Source organism: Pomacea canaliculata, linkage group LG7 (assembly GCF_003073045.1).
Source record: "Pomacea canaliculata isolate SZHN2017 linkage group LG7, ASM307304v1, whole genome shotgun sequence".
In the NCBI taxonomy this organism is placed as follows: Eukaryota; Metazoa; Mollusca; class Gastropoda; order Architaenioglossa; family Ampullariidae; genus Pomacea; species Pomacea canaliculata.
In genome coordinates, this window is record NC_037596.1 from 4,768,397 (window position 1) to 4,790,051 (window position 21,655).

At 37.7% G+C, this 21,655-nt stretch overlaps 1 protein-coding gene across 1 annotated transcript; it reads left to right on the top strand.

Annotated features, from left to right (window-relative positions):
• The first annotated feature begins 121 nt into the window (after positions 1-121).
• Positions 122-19,945, top strand: LOC112568456 (cilia- and flagella-associated protein 44-like). Its single transcript, XM_025245761.1, is given in 40 exon segments — positions 122-212; positions 732-803; positions 1,993-2,271; positions 2,614-2,992; positions 3,252-3,414; positions 3,813-3,952; positions 4,215-4,394; positions 5,978-6,257; positions 6,653-6,814; positions 7,464-7,611; positions 7,903-7,997; positions 8,359-8,559; positions 8,986-9,096; positions 9,283-9,435; positions 9,786-9,909; positions 10,105-10,220; positions 10,479-10,627; positions 10,740-10,806; positions 10,808-11,037; positions 11,824-12,026; positions 12,364-12,496; positions 12,780-12,970; positions 13,424-13,593; positions 13,882-13,888; positions 13,891-13,972; positions 13,974-14,035; positions 14,038-14,066; positions 14,206-14,390; positions 14,888-14,920; positions 15,078-15,159; positions 15,404-15,561; positions 15,847-15,975; positions 16,249-16,363; positions 16,512-16,698; positions 16,820-16,941; positions 17,298-17,474; positions 17,626-17,822; positions 18,205-18,430; positions 18,703-18,837; positions 19,223-19,945. Coding segments are annotated over 40 exon segments (5,901 nt in total). The 5' UTR covers positions 122-160; the 3' UTR covers positions 19,400-19,945.
• Positions 19,946-21,655: the final 1,710 nt, after the last annotated feature.

The window sequence follows — 21,655 nt, forward strand, 5'->3', positions numbered from 1 at the left end:
CATAAATACAGTGCAATTTTACTTCAAAATGAGTTCTTTTTAATTTGAATGGTCACAAAAATTACAGACGTTCTGAAGACCGTCCAAGAAGGAGAACTGTGTGCATGGACGGAGAATCGCGTCCCTTGCCTGCAACCCCTGGCAACCGAGCTCAGTCAAAATGGATGTTGATGAAACTCAAGACATGGAAGCAGAAGAAACGGTCGTAGAAGGTAGCCGCAGTGCTTACATTTGATAGAAGATGCGTGTATCTCTCAGAGCACAATAAATTTTAAAATGAGGTTTTGAGAACTTTATGCACTCGACGAAGTCTCGTTCGCTCAGAGTGCTAATTGAATGTCTCTCGCGTCTGTGTAGCTTGTCGTTTTCCTCTTTGTCAGCTGTTCAGGCTTTAAACTTAGTAATTTTTAACAGTAAACTTGAAAGTCAGAAGAATTATTAAAAACATTCAGTGTGTGATTAATGATTATAACATTTACATTGTATGATCTGCACAATAACAGTTAAGTGATAATAACAATTTTGTCCTCGCTGCTGTTGTGAGGGTTAACATTGTTTTTTGCCAAATGAATATGTATGTTTTTTTTTTTTTTTTTTTTAATTTTTGTGTGACAGTATATTTTGAATTTCATTTTACTAAAGAAGCACAGCTCTTGTAGTTTTTCTCTTTTCTTAAGAAGTTTGTTTATTTTGATAAGGTAAATCTGTTTATGATTACCTGCCTTCCCCAGTCACAGAAGCAGGTGCAAATACCAGCCGACCACACAGTCCTGAAGAAGAAAAAGCTACAAATGGGGAAGAGGGTGAATTATTGAAACCTCACGATCTCATAGCTTTTGCTCCTTAGTCAGCTTTTGTTCTTTAATTGTTTTTCAACGATCACATAGGTGGCTAGAAGATTCCTTGACAGCTGCATGTTTTGCTGCTAAATTAGATGTTTAGTAGAGCTGTAAGTTAACAAGTGTAATTTGGCTTATAAACTTCAAAATAGCAAGCTCTTAAATAAAACTAATTCTGACACAGAATTTAAAAAAAAAAATGTTTCCATAAAGATTTTTATGAATATTTATCAATTAAACATATATTGTCCAAGGAGTTTTACTATAGTTTTTATTTAATAATAAATAAAATACAATTTGTTGTTACTAACTGTAATTAAATGAAGCCAGATAAAGTTTATTATTTTTAATATTCAATTTTTCACGCATATTATAATGTTACTGGCTTATAATGAAAATAAGTAAAAAATAACAGTTTTTGTGCCAAATTTATGTTTCTTCTTTTCTATAATATTTATGCCATAGAATGATCATCTGTTGATGTGTTTAGTTTGTGAAGCATTTAGCTAGACTATAGGCACACCACTGCAACCTTTGGAACAAGGAACTAATTTTTTTCCCACTTAAAATGGTGTGTGTGTGCATGCATTCATGTTCATATATGCATGCCTGGAAAACATGATTAAGGGTTGTAAGTTTAGAAGATACCATCTTTTACTGATCTGTGTGGTTGTCTGTATCCGAAGAAATATAGTCGAGAATACTTACTCAGTATAGCTGATAGTAGACAAATCAATTTGTATATATGTGTGTGTAGATGCATACATGCTCAGGCATGTGTGTGTTTTTTTCTTTGCATTTCTTTCCTTATCTATGTAGTCAGAATTAACCTGCTATAATATTTATTATTATCATATTCAGGTTACAGCTTTGCTTTTGTTGGGCAAAGGTGTTGATAAAATCTATTGTTCTTTTAAATATTGTCTGTGCTGAACTTTAGTTATGGCATTATTTTTCAGATAAAAAAAGTATAAAGATAGATAATTCCAAAAATGAATGAAAGAATACAGGAAAACAGAAGAGGGGAGTGAGCAAGATTGATTGATTAATTTTTTGTTTGTGGCATAAAATATTGGTACAATTAACTAACAAAGAAAATATTTTTATTGTTGTTCTGACATTTTAAGACAAGGTAAAATCTTTTTATATTCAGAATCAAAGAAGGAGCATGATGAATCAGAAAACAAAGATGAGGGCATAACTGATAAAGAGACAACAGATGAGCCAGATGATGGTGAGGGTGAAAAAGAGGTACCAGAGCCAGATGATGGTGAGGGTAAAACAGAGGTACCAGAGCCAGATGATGGTGAGGGTAAAACAGAAGTACCAGAGCTGGATTTTAGTGAGGATAAAACAGAGGTACCAGAGCCAGATGTTGGTGATGGTAAAGCAGCGGTGGAAGAAGCAGAAGCTGGATATGAGATTATGGCTGGTGAGTTGTGGATTTCATGTTGTTGCTCTGTTATCAGTAATGCTAGTGCTCATCATCTCCACTACTCACTATTTCTTGATTTTGTAGAACCAAAAAATAAAATAAACCTTCAGATTCAGTTTATCCTCATTATATATTTTGATATATCATTCCCATTATTATGACAAAATATTTTCTGAATCCTAAGACACTTTAAATAATTCAATAAATTATTCTTCGTTATATTTCAGACTTGACTTAAATCTACTCTTTTGTTATAGGCTCTACCTGTTATTAAAGCATCTTTAGGCAGTCAACACTTGTTCTTTGCACACAAATTAACTTCAGTGACTTTTGTCTCAGAAGTCAAGGAAAAGGCTCAAGATAATGAAGACGGTCAATTAGAAAAGACTGACAGTGCAAAAGAGGGACCAGTAAATAACCTTGAGCCTTCAAGTGTGGTAGAGGCTGAAAAGGAGGTGGAGGGAGAGGCAACTGGTGCTACAGAAGATGGAGGTCAAAGAGATGCAGCAGAGAATGAGAAAGAACAAGAAGAAGCAGAGAATGAGGAAAGAGATAAAGAAAATGCAGATAATGGAGAGGAGGAAAGCACATACATAAGAATGAAGGATGAAGATGAAAAGAAAATTGCTGCAGATTTTTACTACAATTTTGAGGAGTTTATGTCCAAAGCTAGGGTCACAGAGGGATCTGGTCTTCCTAGTGACCTCCTATCTCTACAGTATCCTTTAATATGCTTTTGAATGTCTTTGAGTGTATGAGTGCATGTATGATTCCTACAGTTATGTGTGTTGAATACCTCTGGTTAGTAAGGATGGGACATAGAGAGGTGTAGAATGAAGAATCTACAATTAAGTATTTCTGGAAAAATATAACATGGATTTCATGTGAACAGGATGGAAAACTGAAAATTTCACTAGGTTAGCCTGACATTTGAACTCATTTAACAAACTGCTTAAAGATTTCTTAACTTATGTCAGACACTCTTTTGGCTATGATTGCAAACGGCGCCACAACCTTCATCTTCTGGATGAAAACCATTTGCTTTTCATTGCTGGTAATGTCTTGCAGATCCTGAATGTCCGTACCAAGAAGCAGACGTATATCCGGAGTACAAGTGGAGGCAGCATAGGTGCCTTAGCTGTAAGTATTTATTAGTTGGGCTAGTCTTCCCGATTTTGCAGTCAGGTCCGTTCTTTGGCCTCTGATTTATTTAAGTGTTTCAGTCTTTGAATGAGTTTATGGCTGTTTAATTAATTATTTGGGTTTTTTTTTTTTTAGCACTTTTAAGATCATGTAAAGGAAGGCATATTTGTTCAGGAAAATTAGAGATTTGAGATGTAATTTTAAATCAGTTTGTGAAAAACCTTGGAAAAAGAATTCAAACAAAATAAGCTGATAGATATTGTAGCATAAAATGTTTTAGGACAAAGTGATATCTTTACAAAGTTGTGTATTGATGTTTCATTGTATGATAAAAATGGCAGCTTTTGAGATCCCTTATTTACCATTCTTCATGCCATGGTTCTTTTTATTAACAGGTTCACCCAAGCCGAAAATATTTTGCTGTTGGAGAAAAAGGGAAGGCACCGAACATAAATATCTTTGAATACCCATCTTTAAAGTTGTACCGCATCTTACGTGGTGGGACCGAGGCATCTTATGCCTCACTAAACTACAGGTAAAAATCTTGAGTACTTAAGAGGTGTTCCTTTTGTACCTAAATAACCTAATTTCAGTCTTTTGTGACCATAGATTCTAAGATATTAACTAACTGGAGAAGATAATAAACTAGATTACATAAAGCTTGAGTCTCAGTGTTGAAGCTAATCTTGTTGACCTGTACCCAACTAAAAACAAGACATTTGTAAGTGGCCTTCCTTTGATGGCACAATTTTTCTGCCTTGCCACTAACATGACCTAAACTTTCTTTTTTCTCCTAGTCCTGATGGTGAGTTGTTGGCTTCTCAAGGAGGTGACCCAGATTACATGCTGACAGTGTGGAACTGGAGAGAAGAAAAGATCATGCTACGCTCTAAGGCTTTCTCTCAGGATGTTTTCCGTGTAACTTTTGCATCCGAACTGGAAGGGCAGCTGACCACTGCTGGAACTTCCCACATTCGGTGAGGATTAGGAGATGAAATATCGAGAGGCTTGGTGACCATGCCTTCATCCATCTTTAAGTCCTTGAATCTATGTAAATCAGGGGTCTCAAACTCATATTAGCATGTGGGCCGCAGTGGAAAGTAACAGCCAGTCAGCGGGCTGCACCACGAAAAAAAATGTTTTTTGATTAAATTTTACGAACACTACTGTCACTGCAGTTAAATGCTAAAATAAAGTTTTTATAATTATTAATTACATTTAGTGTAGTTTATTACATGCACAGGCAATTTAGTTTATTTTGTTTATTAAAATAAGTTGACGTTGTCTCTGTCACTAATAAAAAAAGCAGAAACTGTAGTTCCCAAAAAAACCAACTATAATTACATGTACTAGGCCTACTGCAGATGGCTCGTCACTCATGTTTCTGTCCACTCAGCTGAGATCATTTGGCAGAGACCAGACCATCGACGTTAGGCCTGAAGTCGCGTGTATTGGCAAGCCGCAAGGTTGCTCTCAGATGCTCATCAGTCAGTCTTGATCGTAATGCTGTTTTGTTGATCTTCATTCTGAAGAAAAACTGTTCGCAAACGTACGTACTCCCAAACATCGCTAGAATTCTAGCAGCTGAGCAGAATAAGTTTGGAAAATTCTCTCTAGGAAGAAACTTCAAATCTGGTCGAAATCTGGAACATCAACGTATTTTTGCTTCAGAACAGTGTCACACTGCAGGTCCAGTAGTTCCATCTGGACTTCCTCTGGAACGTTTTTCACATCAACTGCGAGCGGAGTGGCAAGAAGGAAAAACTGTGGTTGGAGAGCAGTGAACTGCTGAAAGCGGTGTTCAAAATCTTCCTGTAGTCTGGAGAGGATGTCTACATAGTCTTTCAGGCGCTGTGGTTCAACCGTTATGCTCTGTAGAAAAGAGAAATGAGCCAGGTTTCCATCTGCCAGCTGAGTGGCCCACAAAGTCAGCTTGCATCTGAATGATTTGATGCGGTCCCTCCCTTGTGTTATTTTCATTTCGCTTGTGAACGGGGGTAATTTTCACCGCGGGAGTTAATCACCAAGCACAACATACATATACGCCGCGGACGTGGCCGCGGGCCGCACAAAAATGTTTTTGAGACCCCTGATGTAAATTGTTATCTTAAAATTAAGTTTGATGGCAGCTGTAGAAATTTGATTGTTTAGTCAATGCCATTTAATTGTTTTATGATTAGAGAGAAAAGATTTGCATTGCTACATTTGGATTATAAGAAGAACAACCTCTAACAGCAACACGGGAGTTCAGTGGCCCTTCGCCATGCAACTTGAGGATCTTGACTTTGCGGAGGACATCAGCCTGTTGTCCCATATCCGCAAAGCTCACTTGGCTGTCAGAAGAAGCAGCAATGACTGGCCTGACAATGAACATCAAGAAGATGGCATGGTGTAGTTGCGGCTATATGCTCCACTGGGGGCATATAGGAATAATAAGAAGAAGACATTTGAGATGTAATTTTTGCCATCTTTCTTATCATGTGGTCAAGATGTGTAATTATCACTGTACCTTTCCAACTTAAAATACGACATAATTCAGTCATTCATAATTCTCTTTCAGGTTCTGGAAGATGGCAGACACATTCACAGGACTCAAGCTTCAGGGAGAGCTGGGACGTTTTGGTCGAACACAGATCTCTGATATTGAGGGTTATGTGGAGTTACCAGATGGCAAAGTGTTGTCTGGATGTGATTGGGGAAACCTTCTGCTTTGGGATGGAGGGCTGATCAAAGTGGAGGTCACAAAGAGAGGTCGTAAGTCGTGCCACAGTGGACCAATCATGCAAATTCTTCTTGATGAAGGAGAGCTGATTACCGTGGGAGTGGATGGCTATATCAGAGTAAGTAAGCATATTTACCTTAATGGAAAAAGGGAAATATGTTGTGCAGAAACTAGAGACTTTCCAAACCAATCATCTGAGGAAAATTTTCATGCTAAAAAATGAAAAAATGTGGTCAGACAAAAGAAACATGGCAAAGGTTAGTAGAGAGAACTAAAGGACCAGAAACTGTTCTGGAGCAACAGCTAGACTTGCTGCTGACAAACAAGAATGGAGGTGTTATGTACCACCTATGTACAAAGAGGACTAAGTAAAGTAAAAGTATATATATATATGTTGTGAACAATGTTTTTTAATTGTGATTGTCTTTATACATTATACATGTGCATGTCCACAATAGCAAAAAATCACTAGGGTTTTTTGAGGGAATTTGTTTTGTCTTGTTTATATTTCAGGTGTGGGATTTTGAGACTATTGACACAGCAGATCAGACAGATGAATCTGGACTTTTTGAAATGGATCCCATGAATGAATTACGTGTTGGGCAAGATGTTCAGCTGTACGGTATTGTGAAGTCTATCGACGAAGAAAATGAACCAACCATCTGGTATGCTCAGGTAAAGACAGTTTGAATGAACATGTGACATGCTAGTGGACCTTACTACCTGTCTGTCAGACATCTTGAGTAGCTTGTCCATACTAATCGAGGGAGGTCGATACCTAAGTGGCATCCAAACCTGGAGACACTCTGGTTTGATAACTTTGTTGTGTAGCAAACTTGCCCCAGTCAATTCATATGAGTGCTGCTTTACAGAGTTGCTTTCCTTAATGAGTACTGTATTTACTATGAAGCAGTTTTAACATTCATAACTGCCATTTGTATAAGAACATGTGTTTGTAAAACAATCACAGCAAAAATGACCCGATTAAGCATAATGTCCCCTGTTAGAGTGTATGAATCTGAGGGACCAATATAATTGTACTGTTCCCTCAATTTTCAATAGGTCAAGCTAATGACATTAGTATTTCACAGCACTATATTGTGTTAAGCAACAAATCAAATGATAAAAAATCCCTAACCACGACAAGAAGTTTTGTTATAAAAGCATTTTTGTTAGAATTATGGAATCTGAAAGTTGAGAAAATGTTTTGCCCTTATGCTCACTCCAGGACAACCTGATAGTATAATCGATAACCGAGGAATACCTAATGTACAGTTGTGTAAACCCCAACCCCAGTAAACGTTCCATTATCTTGAACTTGTAGGATGCTAATGGAGGGATCTGGAGGCTGGATCTTTCCTTTTCTCACACATCCCAAGCTCCAGAGAAGCTTATGACATACCATTCTGGGTCCATCCTGGGTTGTGTTACTTCCCCTAATACTCACCTTGCAGCCTCTGTCGGTTTGGACCGTGAGTATCATTGCACAGAGTGATAATCAAATGTCATAAACATGACTGCAATAATTTGTTTTTCAGTTGTCATGTCTATATTATTGTTTTGGATTTAACATTTATTCCTAGGGGTAAAGAATCATAGTCTAGAACACTTGTATCTTTTCCACAGAATATATGCTTTGACTTCATTTTAGAAGTAAACATCCAGTGCAATATCTGTATTGAGAATTCCTTTCTGAACAGTTCCTGCAAAGAAAAGAAATCTTAGTTCCTTCTTGCTAGTAAAGGTTTTGGCTCATGTTTCAGACTCTGTGAGAGTGTTTGACTATGGACAGCAAAAGCAGCTTTCTGAGTCCCATTTCAATGCTGGGGGGTCATCCATTTTGTGGGCGCCTCAAATTGTAAGTGACGGTATTTTGTTTGAATATGAAAGTGCCTGTTTACAGGACAAAGAAATGTTTAGTTTGCCAGTCTTAGGTAGCTTACAAAAGTAATGTATAAGGATGTGTCTGTGGATAGTTTCAGACAACCTCAGCAGTTTTGTGAGGCAAATGGTACTAGAATGGAAAATCTGTAAGAATTATTGCTTATTGTCTGCTATTTTGATTGCAATTCCTGCAGTAAACAGAATAAGGAAGAACATATTCTTCTAAGCAAGGTTAAATATCACACACTTTTAGAAATAGTGTTAAACTTAAATAGTTTAAAATGAAGAGCAGACTAGAATGATGTATTGAAAAGTAAAAAGATTTTCTGTCACAGGTTGATCCTAAGGGCAAGACTGTGGTAGCAGGATTCACAGATGGTGTGGTTCGAATTCTAACTGTTAGCCAGATGCCGGAGGACATACCCCGAAACAAAAAGGGTGAATGTGAAGTGGCTTTGAAACAAGTATTCAAACCTCATAGCAAGGCCGTCACCTCCATGGCTTATGATGGCAAAGGACAAATACTTGCAACAGGGGTGAGTATTCTGCTAGCATGTCCTGGTAACTTTTCAGGCACCAGCATCCACCAGCACATAAGCAACAAAGATATTTAGACTGCCATGTTGAATGTTGTGGAAACAGTTTATTGCTTCTCATTCGCTGCTGGCCCTTCTTGTGTCTTGATACCTGAACTATAATTTGTATTTTTTTAAAAATATCATTCTGTACACATTTCTCCAACTCTATGTAATACATATTGTCCTGCCAAGCCATTCTCTTGTTAGTATCTTCCATCACTTCTGTTTTCACTTTTCACTTCAGACAAGATCACCTTCTTTGAAGAACACTGAGAAGCTTTCGTCCAAAAAATTCACATTTTGCCCAAATGGTCCATAAATATATCTCTAATAAAATTGTAGCAGGAAGACCTTAAGTATACTTAGGCAGTTTCTTCTCTACAGGGCCAGGATGCTACAGTATTCTTCATGAATATAGGCAATCCATATGAGCCAGTTGGATTCATTAAAGTTCCTGCACCAGTCAGACAGCTATTATGGACTCCAGAAAAATTTGTAAGCATTTTAAGTAAAGCTTACAAGCAGAACTCTAGGATGCATAGATTAACATGCAGTTAGTTATCTTCTTGCAGCAGTTGCTGCAAACTTTGTTCAGATAATAGTAAAAATAATATAAAAAGCCTTATTAGAGCATGAAGAGACAAACTCTAGTTTAAGTGATGCACTGAATATCTATTGCAGAACAAGCAAGCACTGCTGGTTGTTTGTGATGAGGGCATTGTGGTTGAGCTAGGTGTGCCAGATGTGGACAAACTGGACACAGCTCGCACCTTTGAGATTAAAGATGTAACTGTGAGGCAGTACACATTCCATAGCATCAAGTCACGTCTTAGGGTATGTTTTTATGTCTTATACAGGTGTGTAACAACTGGGTTTCACTCTGTCTGTTGCACACACACACACACTCACACATAGGCAATGTCAAAAATTCATGCAAACCTGTATCAAGATTTTACTTTAAACACATATACATAAATGCCAGAGCAAAGGTCATAATGAGAATCACTCTAAATCAATGATGCAGGTAGATAATTTGATTTCAGCCATGACAGAAGTAATAATTAATGTCAGACTTAAAAGTTGGCATCTTTGCAGACCTTGTCATGTAATTTTTATGGATCATAACAAGTTGTTATAGTTTTCTGAATTTTTTCATTGCATGTTGGTCTTGTTATATCTGCAAGCATGAAGAGGAGCTGGAGAGGAAAAAGATTGAGGAGGAAGAGAGAAAGAAGAAAGAGGAAGAAGAGAGGAGAAGACGAATTGAACGTGGACTGGAGACAGAGTCTGAACATGGAGATGAACATGGTGAGATATACATGAACATCGTGAGGATGGTATACATGAACATGGTGTGATATACATGAGCATTGCAGGATATGCATGAATAACAAATGACCAAGAAAGAAATTTGAAGAAGTAATGACTTTAATGTTCAGATATTTAAAGAATCTATTTATATTAAAAACAGTGTTTATTTTGGTTTATTTTTCATTTATGCAGATGAACATTCAAAAGCTGTTCATGATGACTGGCAGCCATTCATCCCCAAAGAACCATCACCAATCTTGCATGCCTTTTATGATGTGAATGAAGAAGAATATTTCTGGTTGTCTATGGTATGTTGGACTTTTGTTTCTTTTGTGCCTTGTCTGCTGTTGAAATTCAGCTATTATTCTTCCTCTACTGTTAACTGCTTCCATTTGCTTCTTAAGAATTTTTGTTATTTTTCAGTATGGTTTCATGAGCATGATAGATTATTTGCACATTTATAATATTGGCATTGCTCCATGTCTTAGATAATTGCTGCTATCATCTGTTATTCTAAGGCCGTCTTTTGTGGTCATTGCCATGACAGTCTATTAACTCATTTGCAGGGAGAGTTTGATTCAGGATACCTATACAAATGCAAGTTCACATCTCCTGAAGAAAAGACAAAGATACGTCCAGATGCTGCTGATGAACCTGTACTGGCAGTTCCAATTGTTGAGTCAGATGATATACCTATCAGTACCTTGATTTTTAGGTACGTCAGGGTGGAAATCATTTTCAAAAATCATTTAGACTGAGTCATTGCAAGATCGGTTTTTGTTTTTAGAAATGTGGAAAAATAATTTGTATGTTTTTGGTCCTTGCAGTGTGTCGGGTAATCAAGCTCTCATGGGTATGCAGGATGGCAGCATTCGGGTGCAGACTCTACTGAAGGCCATTCTCTTTCACTGATATACGGACGTATTGGTGCCTGCCTATGCATGATGCTCAGACAGGGAGAGTCTGGCTCCTTGCTCTGACATATGAAAACACACAGCTGCTGAGTGTAGGAGATGATGGAAATTTCTTCCTGTTCAGCTACATGGCAGATGAGGAGCTGCAGAGAAGGATAGCAGAGTACAAAGCAAAGCTGCCATCTGCCCGGGTATGCTTAAAACTTATTTTATTATTTAACATTGTTTCATCATTATAAAATGTTTATTATTATTTATATATATATATTGATTTTTTATATTTCATTATTACTTATTATCAGACTCTATTTATAGAATTATTTCCAGCTTAATGTTTAATAAGAAAAAAGAACATTGTGCTTCATGATATATTTTTCTTCAACTCCCAAACATCTTACCATACCTGTCCAAGTAGTTAAAGAGATGGAATGCGCCTGCATGTAATTTGTAGTATACTGAAACAATAGCATGGAAGGTACAAGCTTTCATCACATCATGAACATGTATCGGTGGACTGCTGTCTGTTTGCCAAGATCAACGCTTAACCTGTTTCTTTCCTTGGTTGCTTATATTTGCTTGTTTGTTTTATGCTATGTTTTCTGACTGCAGAAGAAGGAAGAGTTGGAGAAGATTGTGATGACATTGATGACCAACAGCATACATGGGTGGCATATAGGAATGACAGCTACCATATGAAAAGGATTCTGTATTGTTAGCGTTATTTTTTCTTCTTTTTATTTCTCATAATTATAGAATTTAAGCTCAGCCATTGTCGCAGGCGCAAAAGCTTATTTTCTGCACCAAGAGTTATGCCTACATTTTTTGGTTCCATTCAGACTACTTTATCCAAGTGGCCTGTCTAATGATCTCAGTGTAAGATACCAACTCGCTAGCATGCAACCAACAGGGTCTGTTCATCTTGTCTTTGTGTAGCACTACTTATCTTTGCATGGAGAATGTATTAGATCTCATTCTTTTATATTCTAGCGCTAACAACTGTAAATACAATTTACACTTTATTAGCGCATCATGTAAGAAAGGCATTAAGCGAAAAGGCAGAGCATGATAACATGATGAAGGAGGCAGAAGAGAAAAAGCGAGATGTTCGACGACAATTGCAAACTACGACGACAGCTTTCAAGTCCATCTTAGAGTACAGAATGAGACACTCGTACCTAAGGCACAAACAGCTACCCTCGGGCTGGTGAGAATTACTCACATTTTTTTTCCTTAGATTTTTAGCAATACTATTTATTATGGTTGATGTGCTAGAATAGACTTTCCGTTCCATGATGCACTTACAGTGGAACCTCGGTTAACGAACTTAATCCGTTCTGGAAAGCTGTTCGTTAACCGAAATATTCGCTATCCGAGGCGTTCGCTAACCGAGGTTCCACTGTATATCTTTATGCAAAGTCATTTGTGGAACAGAATAACAATTGCAATATATTTATTATCTCTGTAGAGAGAACTTTTTGGTCGGGTGCTCAACATGACCCTTCACAACATTAGGCAAAAATAAAATGATATCTGTCATAGGAATTTGAAATGGACAGAGAGATAAAAGTGGAGCTAGAGCGCCAGATAAGTGATCGTGTTTCTCTTGTACGGAAAGAAATGGCGTGGGAGTCTGAGAAACAGCGCCTAGCTTTGGAAAAGCTTCGGAAGAGGCAAGTATAGTTTAGTTTTCATGTTGAATTTAAGTTCTTGTTAAAAAGAATTTTCTATGATTCATTTGTAATTTGAAAAAACTATATAAAATAATGCCATTAGAACTAAAGAAACATAAGAAACGTTACACCTTAATCTGTTTTTAATTACAATAGTAATAATCTGCTATAGCTTTCAGTTGACTTAGTCTTACATAAATTTGTCAGTTTCTTTTTTTTTTCTCACCTTTTTTTCTCTGGAGAAGCTAGTCTGATGATTCATGCAGTGTTGTCTGATCTCTAGATTTAAAGATGTGGTGGAGTGTGAGCAGATTGTTGTGAAGACCTTCATGAGCTCACATGAAGTCACAAGTTTCCGCGCCAGCAAACTATCCGATGACTTCTACCAGCTGAAGGCTGAGTATGAGCGAAAGAAGACTCAAGGAACAACGAAAGATGATTTTACAAGAGATCCAACTCGGGATCTTTTGGCAGGTTTGTATAACAAAGCTGTTCCCTCAATAAATTATTAATTTAATAAACAATTTCAGGACAATTTTAGACAGTGTTGGAGTCAACAAGAGTTAAAACTATGTAAATATGGCTGTCCATTACATAGAACTGGCCTAAACAACATGGGTATGCTTTAATTTGTATTGCATCTGGAACCATTGTTATGAAGTATGAAGTGAGGCTAAATCCTTGCCCCAGGGTAAAAATAGTGTCCAGACCATGCAGACGCTACTACTGCTATATAACTATGCTCTCAGATATAAAGAAACATCCATGAGGTCTGGACATCATTTTATAACTACACAAACAATTAAGACACTGGCCTTTGATTTCCTTAAGTTGCACTGTGGCAATGACTTACCCTCACTTCGTAACTATGGTCTGGATATGCTGGCTGCTTGAGACAACATTTCTTGGTGTTTTTAATGCCAACAGGCCAACAAAGAGCTGCAGAAGGCATAGGCCAAGGTGGAGATGCTGTTGATGAGGCTGGGGCAGCATCAAAAGTGACAACGACCTTGAAAGGCAGCATGGGGGAACGTATCACCAAGGCGCTACTCAAAGTTGAAGAGAAGAAGAAGAAAAGGGCAATACGCAAAGCCATGGTTGGTCTCAAGCATTGTTAGTGAGAAAGTTGAGAAAGTAGCTTTGAACTTGGATGAGGAGTGGGCTGTTATCAAGCATTAAGGTTGGAGCAAAGACCATGTGGTTGTTAAATGTTGATAGGGAAAGAGGAATAGGTAGTCATTGCAAATAACTGTTTATAGTCATGACAACATCAAAAGGAAGTAAGCTGCTGCTTAATGAACAAGAGACATGAGCAATATTTCTGGTTTGTAAGCATATAACATACTGTATGTTAATAATCAATTTATTATACCTATTATGGACAGTGGGAAGAACTTATTCTTCAAAGCCAGATGACCAGTATGAGGACCCTGCTGATGTGGCTGCCATCCATGAAGCCAAAGAAAATATGGGTGATACAAACTCAAAACAGCCTGGACTATGTTGTACCAGACCATCTACGCATGAATGTGGAAAAAGCACGGGTCGTCTTCTAGTCCTGAAGGACCAGGTGAGTGTATGATTTGTGATTGCATATGTATGGATACGTGTGTGGGGATATTTGTGTGTATGTGTGTATGTGCTAGTTAACTGTTACAAATCTGTGAATAATAATAGTAATAATGCTATGTAAAACTTGCCTATTTCAGATCCATGATTACAAATATGACTTTAATGTGCGACTCTTGGCATTGCGAGACAAAAAGATCCGCATCATCGAAGAGATCCGTGATCTTGTGAAGCAGCTTGTTCAGATTCATTTGCACCTGGATTCTCAGAAACACAAACCAGTTCCACCCATACCTGAACTGCACTTTGATGAGATGCCTGAGAAGTAAGCCCAACTGTGTATCTCCTCTTTATTTAATCTGCATTTCCTGTATGTTGCTGGTCTTTTGCCTTGTTTAGGGCAGTCTGGTGACAGATGATGAAAATCTTGCCCATGTATGTACTACCTGGGTTCATGAAAGATGGACCCACAGACTCCTGACAAGTCCTACAGCTCTGCCCACTATACAAGCAGCCATGGACAGAGCTGTGGTCTTGGAGCCACATTAGCAGAAAAATGAAGATTTTAATTTCTCTCTGGACATGGTTGGAGGAGCACACCATGATGAAATCTCAGCTGCTGACTTTGCTTACAATGCCAGCAGTCAGCCATGTCCTTTGAATTTCTTGAATTACTAAACTGTCACAATAAAATTATGTTTTTTCAACCTTGTGTATTTTTTAATATCTTTTGTGCATTACTGCTCATAATGTCAGTGACAAGATGTTCTAGAATGTACTGTCTTATTATCACAATTCTTTTGTTTGTTTTTTTTAATGCAGGCGATTGGAGTACACACGAGATTCACTGATTCGGTTTAACAAGAGATGACCGGAAAGAGAAGCTGCCGCTAGGAAAGGAGGGGTGATGGAGGCTTTGGAGGGGGCTTTGGTGGGGGATTTGGTGATAAGCAGACGGTAAGATTTTACTCTAATTCTCTGTATCTTTGAAACTTTGGAAATTATAATTCAGTATGATAAACTACTATAGAAGTACTTTAAGAAGCAAAATAACTATTTCATCTGTGTCTAAGAAGTCTTTTTTAGGTCCAGTGGCATGTTAAATAAAAGAAAATTACATGTGCACATACATGTACATGTGGACGTATGTACACACACATATTTATATATGCAATAACTATTATATGCTCACCAAACACAAGAAACAGAATTCAGATTACCAGTAACTGATTTTTTTAAAAATAAATTTACTTAAGAAACAAATTCAGAAGGGGTCTTATTTGTTCATGGAATGTGGGAAGACTATACTTGATAACTAATTGTTTAATTGTCTTTCAGGGACAAGGCTCAAACCAGGCTAATAAGCAAATATCATTTGCCAGCAGTATGACACAATCCCAGGAGCCCTTGAGTGCACTTGACCGAAATGAACCAGATGAATTTGCAGAAGAATTATCTCCTTTGGAAAAGGAAATTCGTCTCATTGAGCAAATAAAGTACATTTATTCTTAGTTACAAGTTTCACACATTAAATCAAAGTGTAAGAAACCAAGATAAAAGTATGGCTATATTTAGCAAGTGATCCCTTTGTTTGTACAAAAATGCAGATTACTCCATCTTCCAAGCATATTAATAGATGTTTTGTCTAATTGTTTTCATGTTTTTTCAGGTCATTAGGAATGATATGTGTGTATGTGCATGCATGGTCCTGATCCAAGGAGACTTTAATAATGCTTCTGAATTAATAAAGAACAATAATTACACAGTGTGATTTATTGCAGACTTGAGTATGAACAATCTCATCTTCTTGAGCGTATCACTGACCTCGTCCAGAAATTTGATGCTGAGCTGCTTATGCTAAGACATGAAAAATTTCAAATGGACATCATCATGACAAATGCTGACCTCAGGTATGTGTTAGGTGTGTGTATGTGTGATGCATGTGTCTTGTATGTTGTGTAACTTTGTCTTCTGAAATCTGATCTGGTGAATGATAATCAAGATGAATGCACATCAGCAATTGACATACTGACAGCTGTTTTTTTAGCATCATACTCTTTTATGTAGATGCAGATAGTCGAACCTTCACGCACAAGCACTACCTTTTCCCCTCGGAATGTTTGTTTGTGGCGTTCCATAGACAGTCTTCTTTGACATTTGATTGATGCTAGTAACTGCTACAGACAGGTGACACTGTTTGAAGAGCTGGTCCTACTGAAGGAGTATGAAAAGAGTGAAGATGTACTGGCTGAGAAAGTCACGTCCAAGCAGCAGGAGAAATTGGACATGCAGAGTAAGGTGGGCAAAGTTTCTGTTTTACCTACACATTTGTTTCTGATCTCTTAAGAATTATTTCCAATGAAATGTTGTAGGTTATTGAATACAAGAATTTTGTAAAGGTGGGGAAAATGACAGATTTATTCCATCTTTTGGTGTGCCTGTCTAGATTCTGGAGGTGCAAGGTAAGCTGGAGGCAAAACGAAAAGACATTGAGAAGCTTCAGGAAAGGGAGAAAGCAGTCCATCAAGCATTCCTGCAGTCTTTGGGCGACAACAACAAGTTTGCTGACTACCTCACAAAAGTCTTCCGCAAGAAGATAAAGAGAACAAAGAAGAAAACCACAGAAGGGGAAGGTACTCAGCACAGTTTACTAGTCTGTATTTATCTAATCTCTATAACCCTTTTCGTAAGGAAATTTTTACTTCTACTTTTCAAATGAGTTCATAAGTGGGGATATATGTTCCTTTGGTCTAGGGTCTGATGATGATAGTGATGAAGACTCCGATGATGATTCGGACTGGGAGGAGTCAGATGGAGAGTCAGAGTCAGAGACAGGAGGCTATGACCTTGACATTTGTCCACCTGGCTGTGATCAGGTATCTACACTTCATAACATTTTCTTTCAAGCACTCATATCAGTAAATGTTGTAAAGGTTTTTTTCATATATGTAAAACTGCTCTAGTGCAGAGTATGGAAAGTAGGCAACATCTTTGACATGCGATAGTCCTAAAATTTTATTTTCTTTTTTTCTTTCTTTATCCTTTCTTTATTCAGCTTTAAGCCCACCATGATACAAACAATGTTGCATACAAACCAGAAATATATCCTGTGATATCAATCATGTGTATATGTGCATAGTCTTCTTGGTCATTTTGTTTTGTCTAATAATTAGCTAGAGGAGGCCTATTTCCTAAAGCATTTGCCTGTAATCTTTTGTGATTGGACACACAGACACTCTACGATAGCACCACCACCATGCGGGAAAAGCGGTTGGATGCTGAAGAAGCTCTAGCAGAAGAGAAGAAAAACAATGAAGCCTTGAAAAAGGAGCTGGATGCACTGCAGAAGAAAGCTCGTGTCATTGAGTCATCTCTTAAAACAGCACAGAGTGAATTAGAAGCATTTCAGGTGAGTAAACTTAATGATCTTTTCATGACATTTGGCATTAGCAGGGTTGAAATGATGTGAAATAAACCCCAAATAGTCACAGATCATTACAGTGTTGCTGATTAAGCAACAGGAGTTGTAATCCTATTTTTTTGATGATTGTTCACTCTAGCTGGAGAAGCAACAGAAGCTGAACGAGCTGGACATTGTGGCCACGCTGTGTTTGCATCAGATCCAGCATGTAATTAACTCTGTGTTGCCCTCTGACCTCAGCCAGACACTGGTCTTTGAGCTGGCTGGGGTGATCAGACTTCAGCAAAGGATCAAGGAGCTGGAACATGAGAAATTCTTGCAGAAGAAACAAATGAAGTGAGTGGAAAAATTAAACCCTGAAAACTAGAAAACTAGCAGTTATAAAGAGCACATCTTAACCTCTTTGACCAGTTTACTTGATTAATTACCTACACATGAAACATGTGGCATTTTCAGTCTACATTTATTTTAATTTGGAAAATTATTTCAAAATATATATATTAAGTATTTGAGATAATGTTTTCAAATGGATTCTCCCAAATTAACCGATTGATGATGATGATGATGAAGTTTATGATTATGATAATTAAACCAGATATTATTACTGGTTATCCTGTTGCAGTATAGCACACATGCCAGTACCTTTGTTTCCAATAATACATAAACTCTTTCAGGTACCTCTCTCTTTGAAATAACTAAACATTCTAATATCTTGCAGGGAAGCTCGCAAGAAACATGTCCAACTTATCAAAGACAGGCGCCACTTTGATGCCAAAATTTCTAAGATGGAGACCAAATGTAGCACTATGATGGCAGCAAAGTTTGGGCGAATTGTTGATCTTGAAAAACTAGAAACTGTCACAGTGAACCGTACTATTGAAGAACTGAAGGAAAAACTGCAGCAGATAGAAACGGAGTGCGCTACAGAGTTGCATAAAATGGATGTAAGTAGAATTTTTGTTGTTCTTGGAAAAGCACACATATTCTGTTTTCCTCTTTTTAAATTGAAGTTATTAGTAAATTTAATTGTAGCTTTTAGTAAATTTTCTTTAAACCATCGTTCATTTATTCTCAGATAATAGGATTAGCTATTGAAAATCATAAAAAGGCTTTGATGTTTGGAGCACTCACTTTTGCTGAAAGGGAAATCCTGTTCAACTTCGACATATCAGATGGTGATGTAAAAGTTACAAAGTGACATTTTGATTGTTCAAAGGAGGAGATCTCGAACAAGCGAGAACAAATGGTGAAAATTATTCGTGGAAATACACAGCGTCTTGAGCAAATGGGAATGTTGGTGTCAGAACACAATTTGTTCCAGGAGGATCTGGACAAAAGGCAAAAAGATGTGGTAAGTATATGTGTGTGTGTGTGTGTTTGATTGAGAAAGAATTTGTGTGGTGAGCATTATGTTCTGTGTTTGATTAAGAGTTTTTCTGGTGAGTGTGTGTGTGTGTGCTTGCACTTGTCTTTTCAGTTCTCAAGAATCATCATCATTAGGCAGGCGTTAGATCTTGATTTCTCACTAATAGAGTGAGTTTGCTAAATGCAGGACATTCTGGTGACTTATGCCCAGAATGTTTTGTCAAAACAGAGTGGGAGATGAGCATGCAGAGATCTGAACTTCCAATGACTTTCAATTTTCATTATGTTTGGAATGCAGAGGTTCTTAGTTGTCACCATGTATTGAGCAGCAGACATAGCTTGCAATAATTGGATAATTATTCATTTTGCAGGGAGATGACTTTGTCAGCACACGGCCGGCTGATGCGCGTGAGCGTCAGCGCCTGATCCAGTTGGTGCAGCTGCAGGCACAGGAGATTGAAGCACTCAAGGATGAGATCCTACTGTTGTCCCGAAAGGGTGGCCACATCCTGCCCCCTGCCCAGCCACCCATGTCACATGTTTCTTAGCACGGCACCTGTCCCATCACCTCTCCATTGCTTTTCATTTGTTTCATGAAAGACTTAAATATAAATTTTACTGTTATTGCTTATGACTAGCCTCCGTGGTTTAGTTCTGCTGAAATAAGAACATTACTTTCAAATTATGTACTGAATGTAAGCTTTACAATTAATAAGCAAAGATGTTTGTTTTATGAGTTAAATTACTGACAGATTTTTGTTTATGATAACAGCTGAGGAATGAACATTTTTTTAACTTCAGATTTTTAAATGAAATCATGCATTTATTATTGTTTGAAGCATGAGGCCTTAAATAAAAGCGCAATTAAAAACAAAAGTCTAATATGTAAGAAATTAGTTTCAAAGATAAAAGACTAAAAGAAAAATTGTGCAAGATTAAATTAAGGTCGACAAACAATTAAAAGCTGTGGAGAATTCACGAGGGATTTTTAAACAAAATTTAGATAAGCAGAATGGCTGTTTGTGATCTATGTATATATTAATCACTGCATAATATAATGTTATATTTAGCAGTAAAGATTTATAAAAGCAAAATTGCCTTTTAAAGTTTTTGTTTTGTTTAACCAACTTTGTGAAAGTAATACAAGACCTGATCTGTCTCTATCAAATTCTTTGTATCAGAAAAGGATTTAGCATATGATTCATCATCAAACACATGACACACAATGAAGAAAGTGGGTGTGCATGTTCATGCACAAGGAAGGGGGACATAAGCACTCACAAAGTAGTCCAGGGATATTATAGTTCGTGCTCTCACACAAAAAACACACAAAGGATGGACAAAACCACACTTAAGGTCGATCAGCCCTGTGAACAAGTGTCGCAACCAGCAAGGGGTGTGTCAAAGCTGATTCGAACCTCCAACACCTGACTCTCACTGTCATGGGGACATGTTTTTAGCCAATGTGCCATCAACTAATCGTCATCGTCATATAACAGGTTTTCACTTCATTCCTTTCAGTAGTTAGTGCCTGAATGCATGAGATGCACAGCCTGTCACAATCAAAGAACCTCTGACCTACAAGGCAGGGCCAGTTCTGCTGTAAGGCGAACTAGGCAGTCGCCAAGGGCGCAGTCACGGAGGGGTCAGAAAAATGGCCTGCTGGTTTGTTTGTTTGTTTGTTCAAAGATGGATAATGTTAGGAAAAATATCATGTTCATAGAATGACGTTTGGAGGACACCTTTCCTCTACTTGTAGGTTGACTTAGCCCTGCTAGTTTCTCAGTACATGTATCATAGGAAAAATCCATCATTCGAGGGCGCGTTTGCAGTGACCACCTAAAACCACTGGGAAGGGCGAAAGGGAGCGGCAGTGGTGTTGGGAAGGGGCGACGATGGTGAGTGGGGAAGGGTCTGGTGGCGCAGTCACGGAGGTGGGCGCAAAAAATAGCCTCTGTTTGTTTGGAGTTTTTGTTTTTTAAAAGGGATGATTAGCGTTAAGGACAAATATTTTCATAGAATGACATTTGGAGGACTACTTTCTCCTGCTTGTTCGTTTGCTGATCACTCGATTTTCTCAGTTCTCCCTCTTTTTAATTACCGCCCGCCCACCTGTCAGGTGAAACTTCTGGGACAGGAAGGGGCTCTGCGAATAGTGTGGTCTACTCTAGATGCTAGAAGCTGTTACAGCTTGAATTTTACACCAAACAGCAAAATATGACTAAAGAAAGGTGCTGCAACATTTCTTGTCTGCATCAGTGAACGCGAGCAAATTAGATCTTTAATAGGTTTAACTTTAATAAACACTTCTTTGACACTTCGGGGTTCTAACACTTTTGGTGTAATGAGTTCTTGCAGAAAACCACTGCAGCAAGCATGTAAGTCTGCGGTTTTACTTAATTGTTGGCTCTTCTGTAAGATAAGAAAGAGAAAAGAGAACGATTGAAAGTACTTGTCGAGGTGCTAAAGGGTATAGCGATAAATCTCACAGTTAATGATCAGATTATCAGGACTGGACAAAGGTGCAGAAAATCAGTTTTCTACTTCAACGCAGCAAAAATGCGATGACACTTGATAGTTGTCCTTAATATAAGAGAGAGAAGAGAAAGATTGAAAGGATCGACTAAAGTCGGGTAAATTCAACAAGTGGATACACGTCCATGATCCTACAACCACGACATAATGAGAGTTTGTAAAGATAAGTCTGCATGATGTTTATACACTGTCATATAGCTTTATACATTTTATTAACACGAGTTGCTCACTTTACCTTTATATATATTACTTACATCACTCTTTTCACA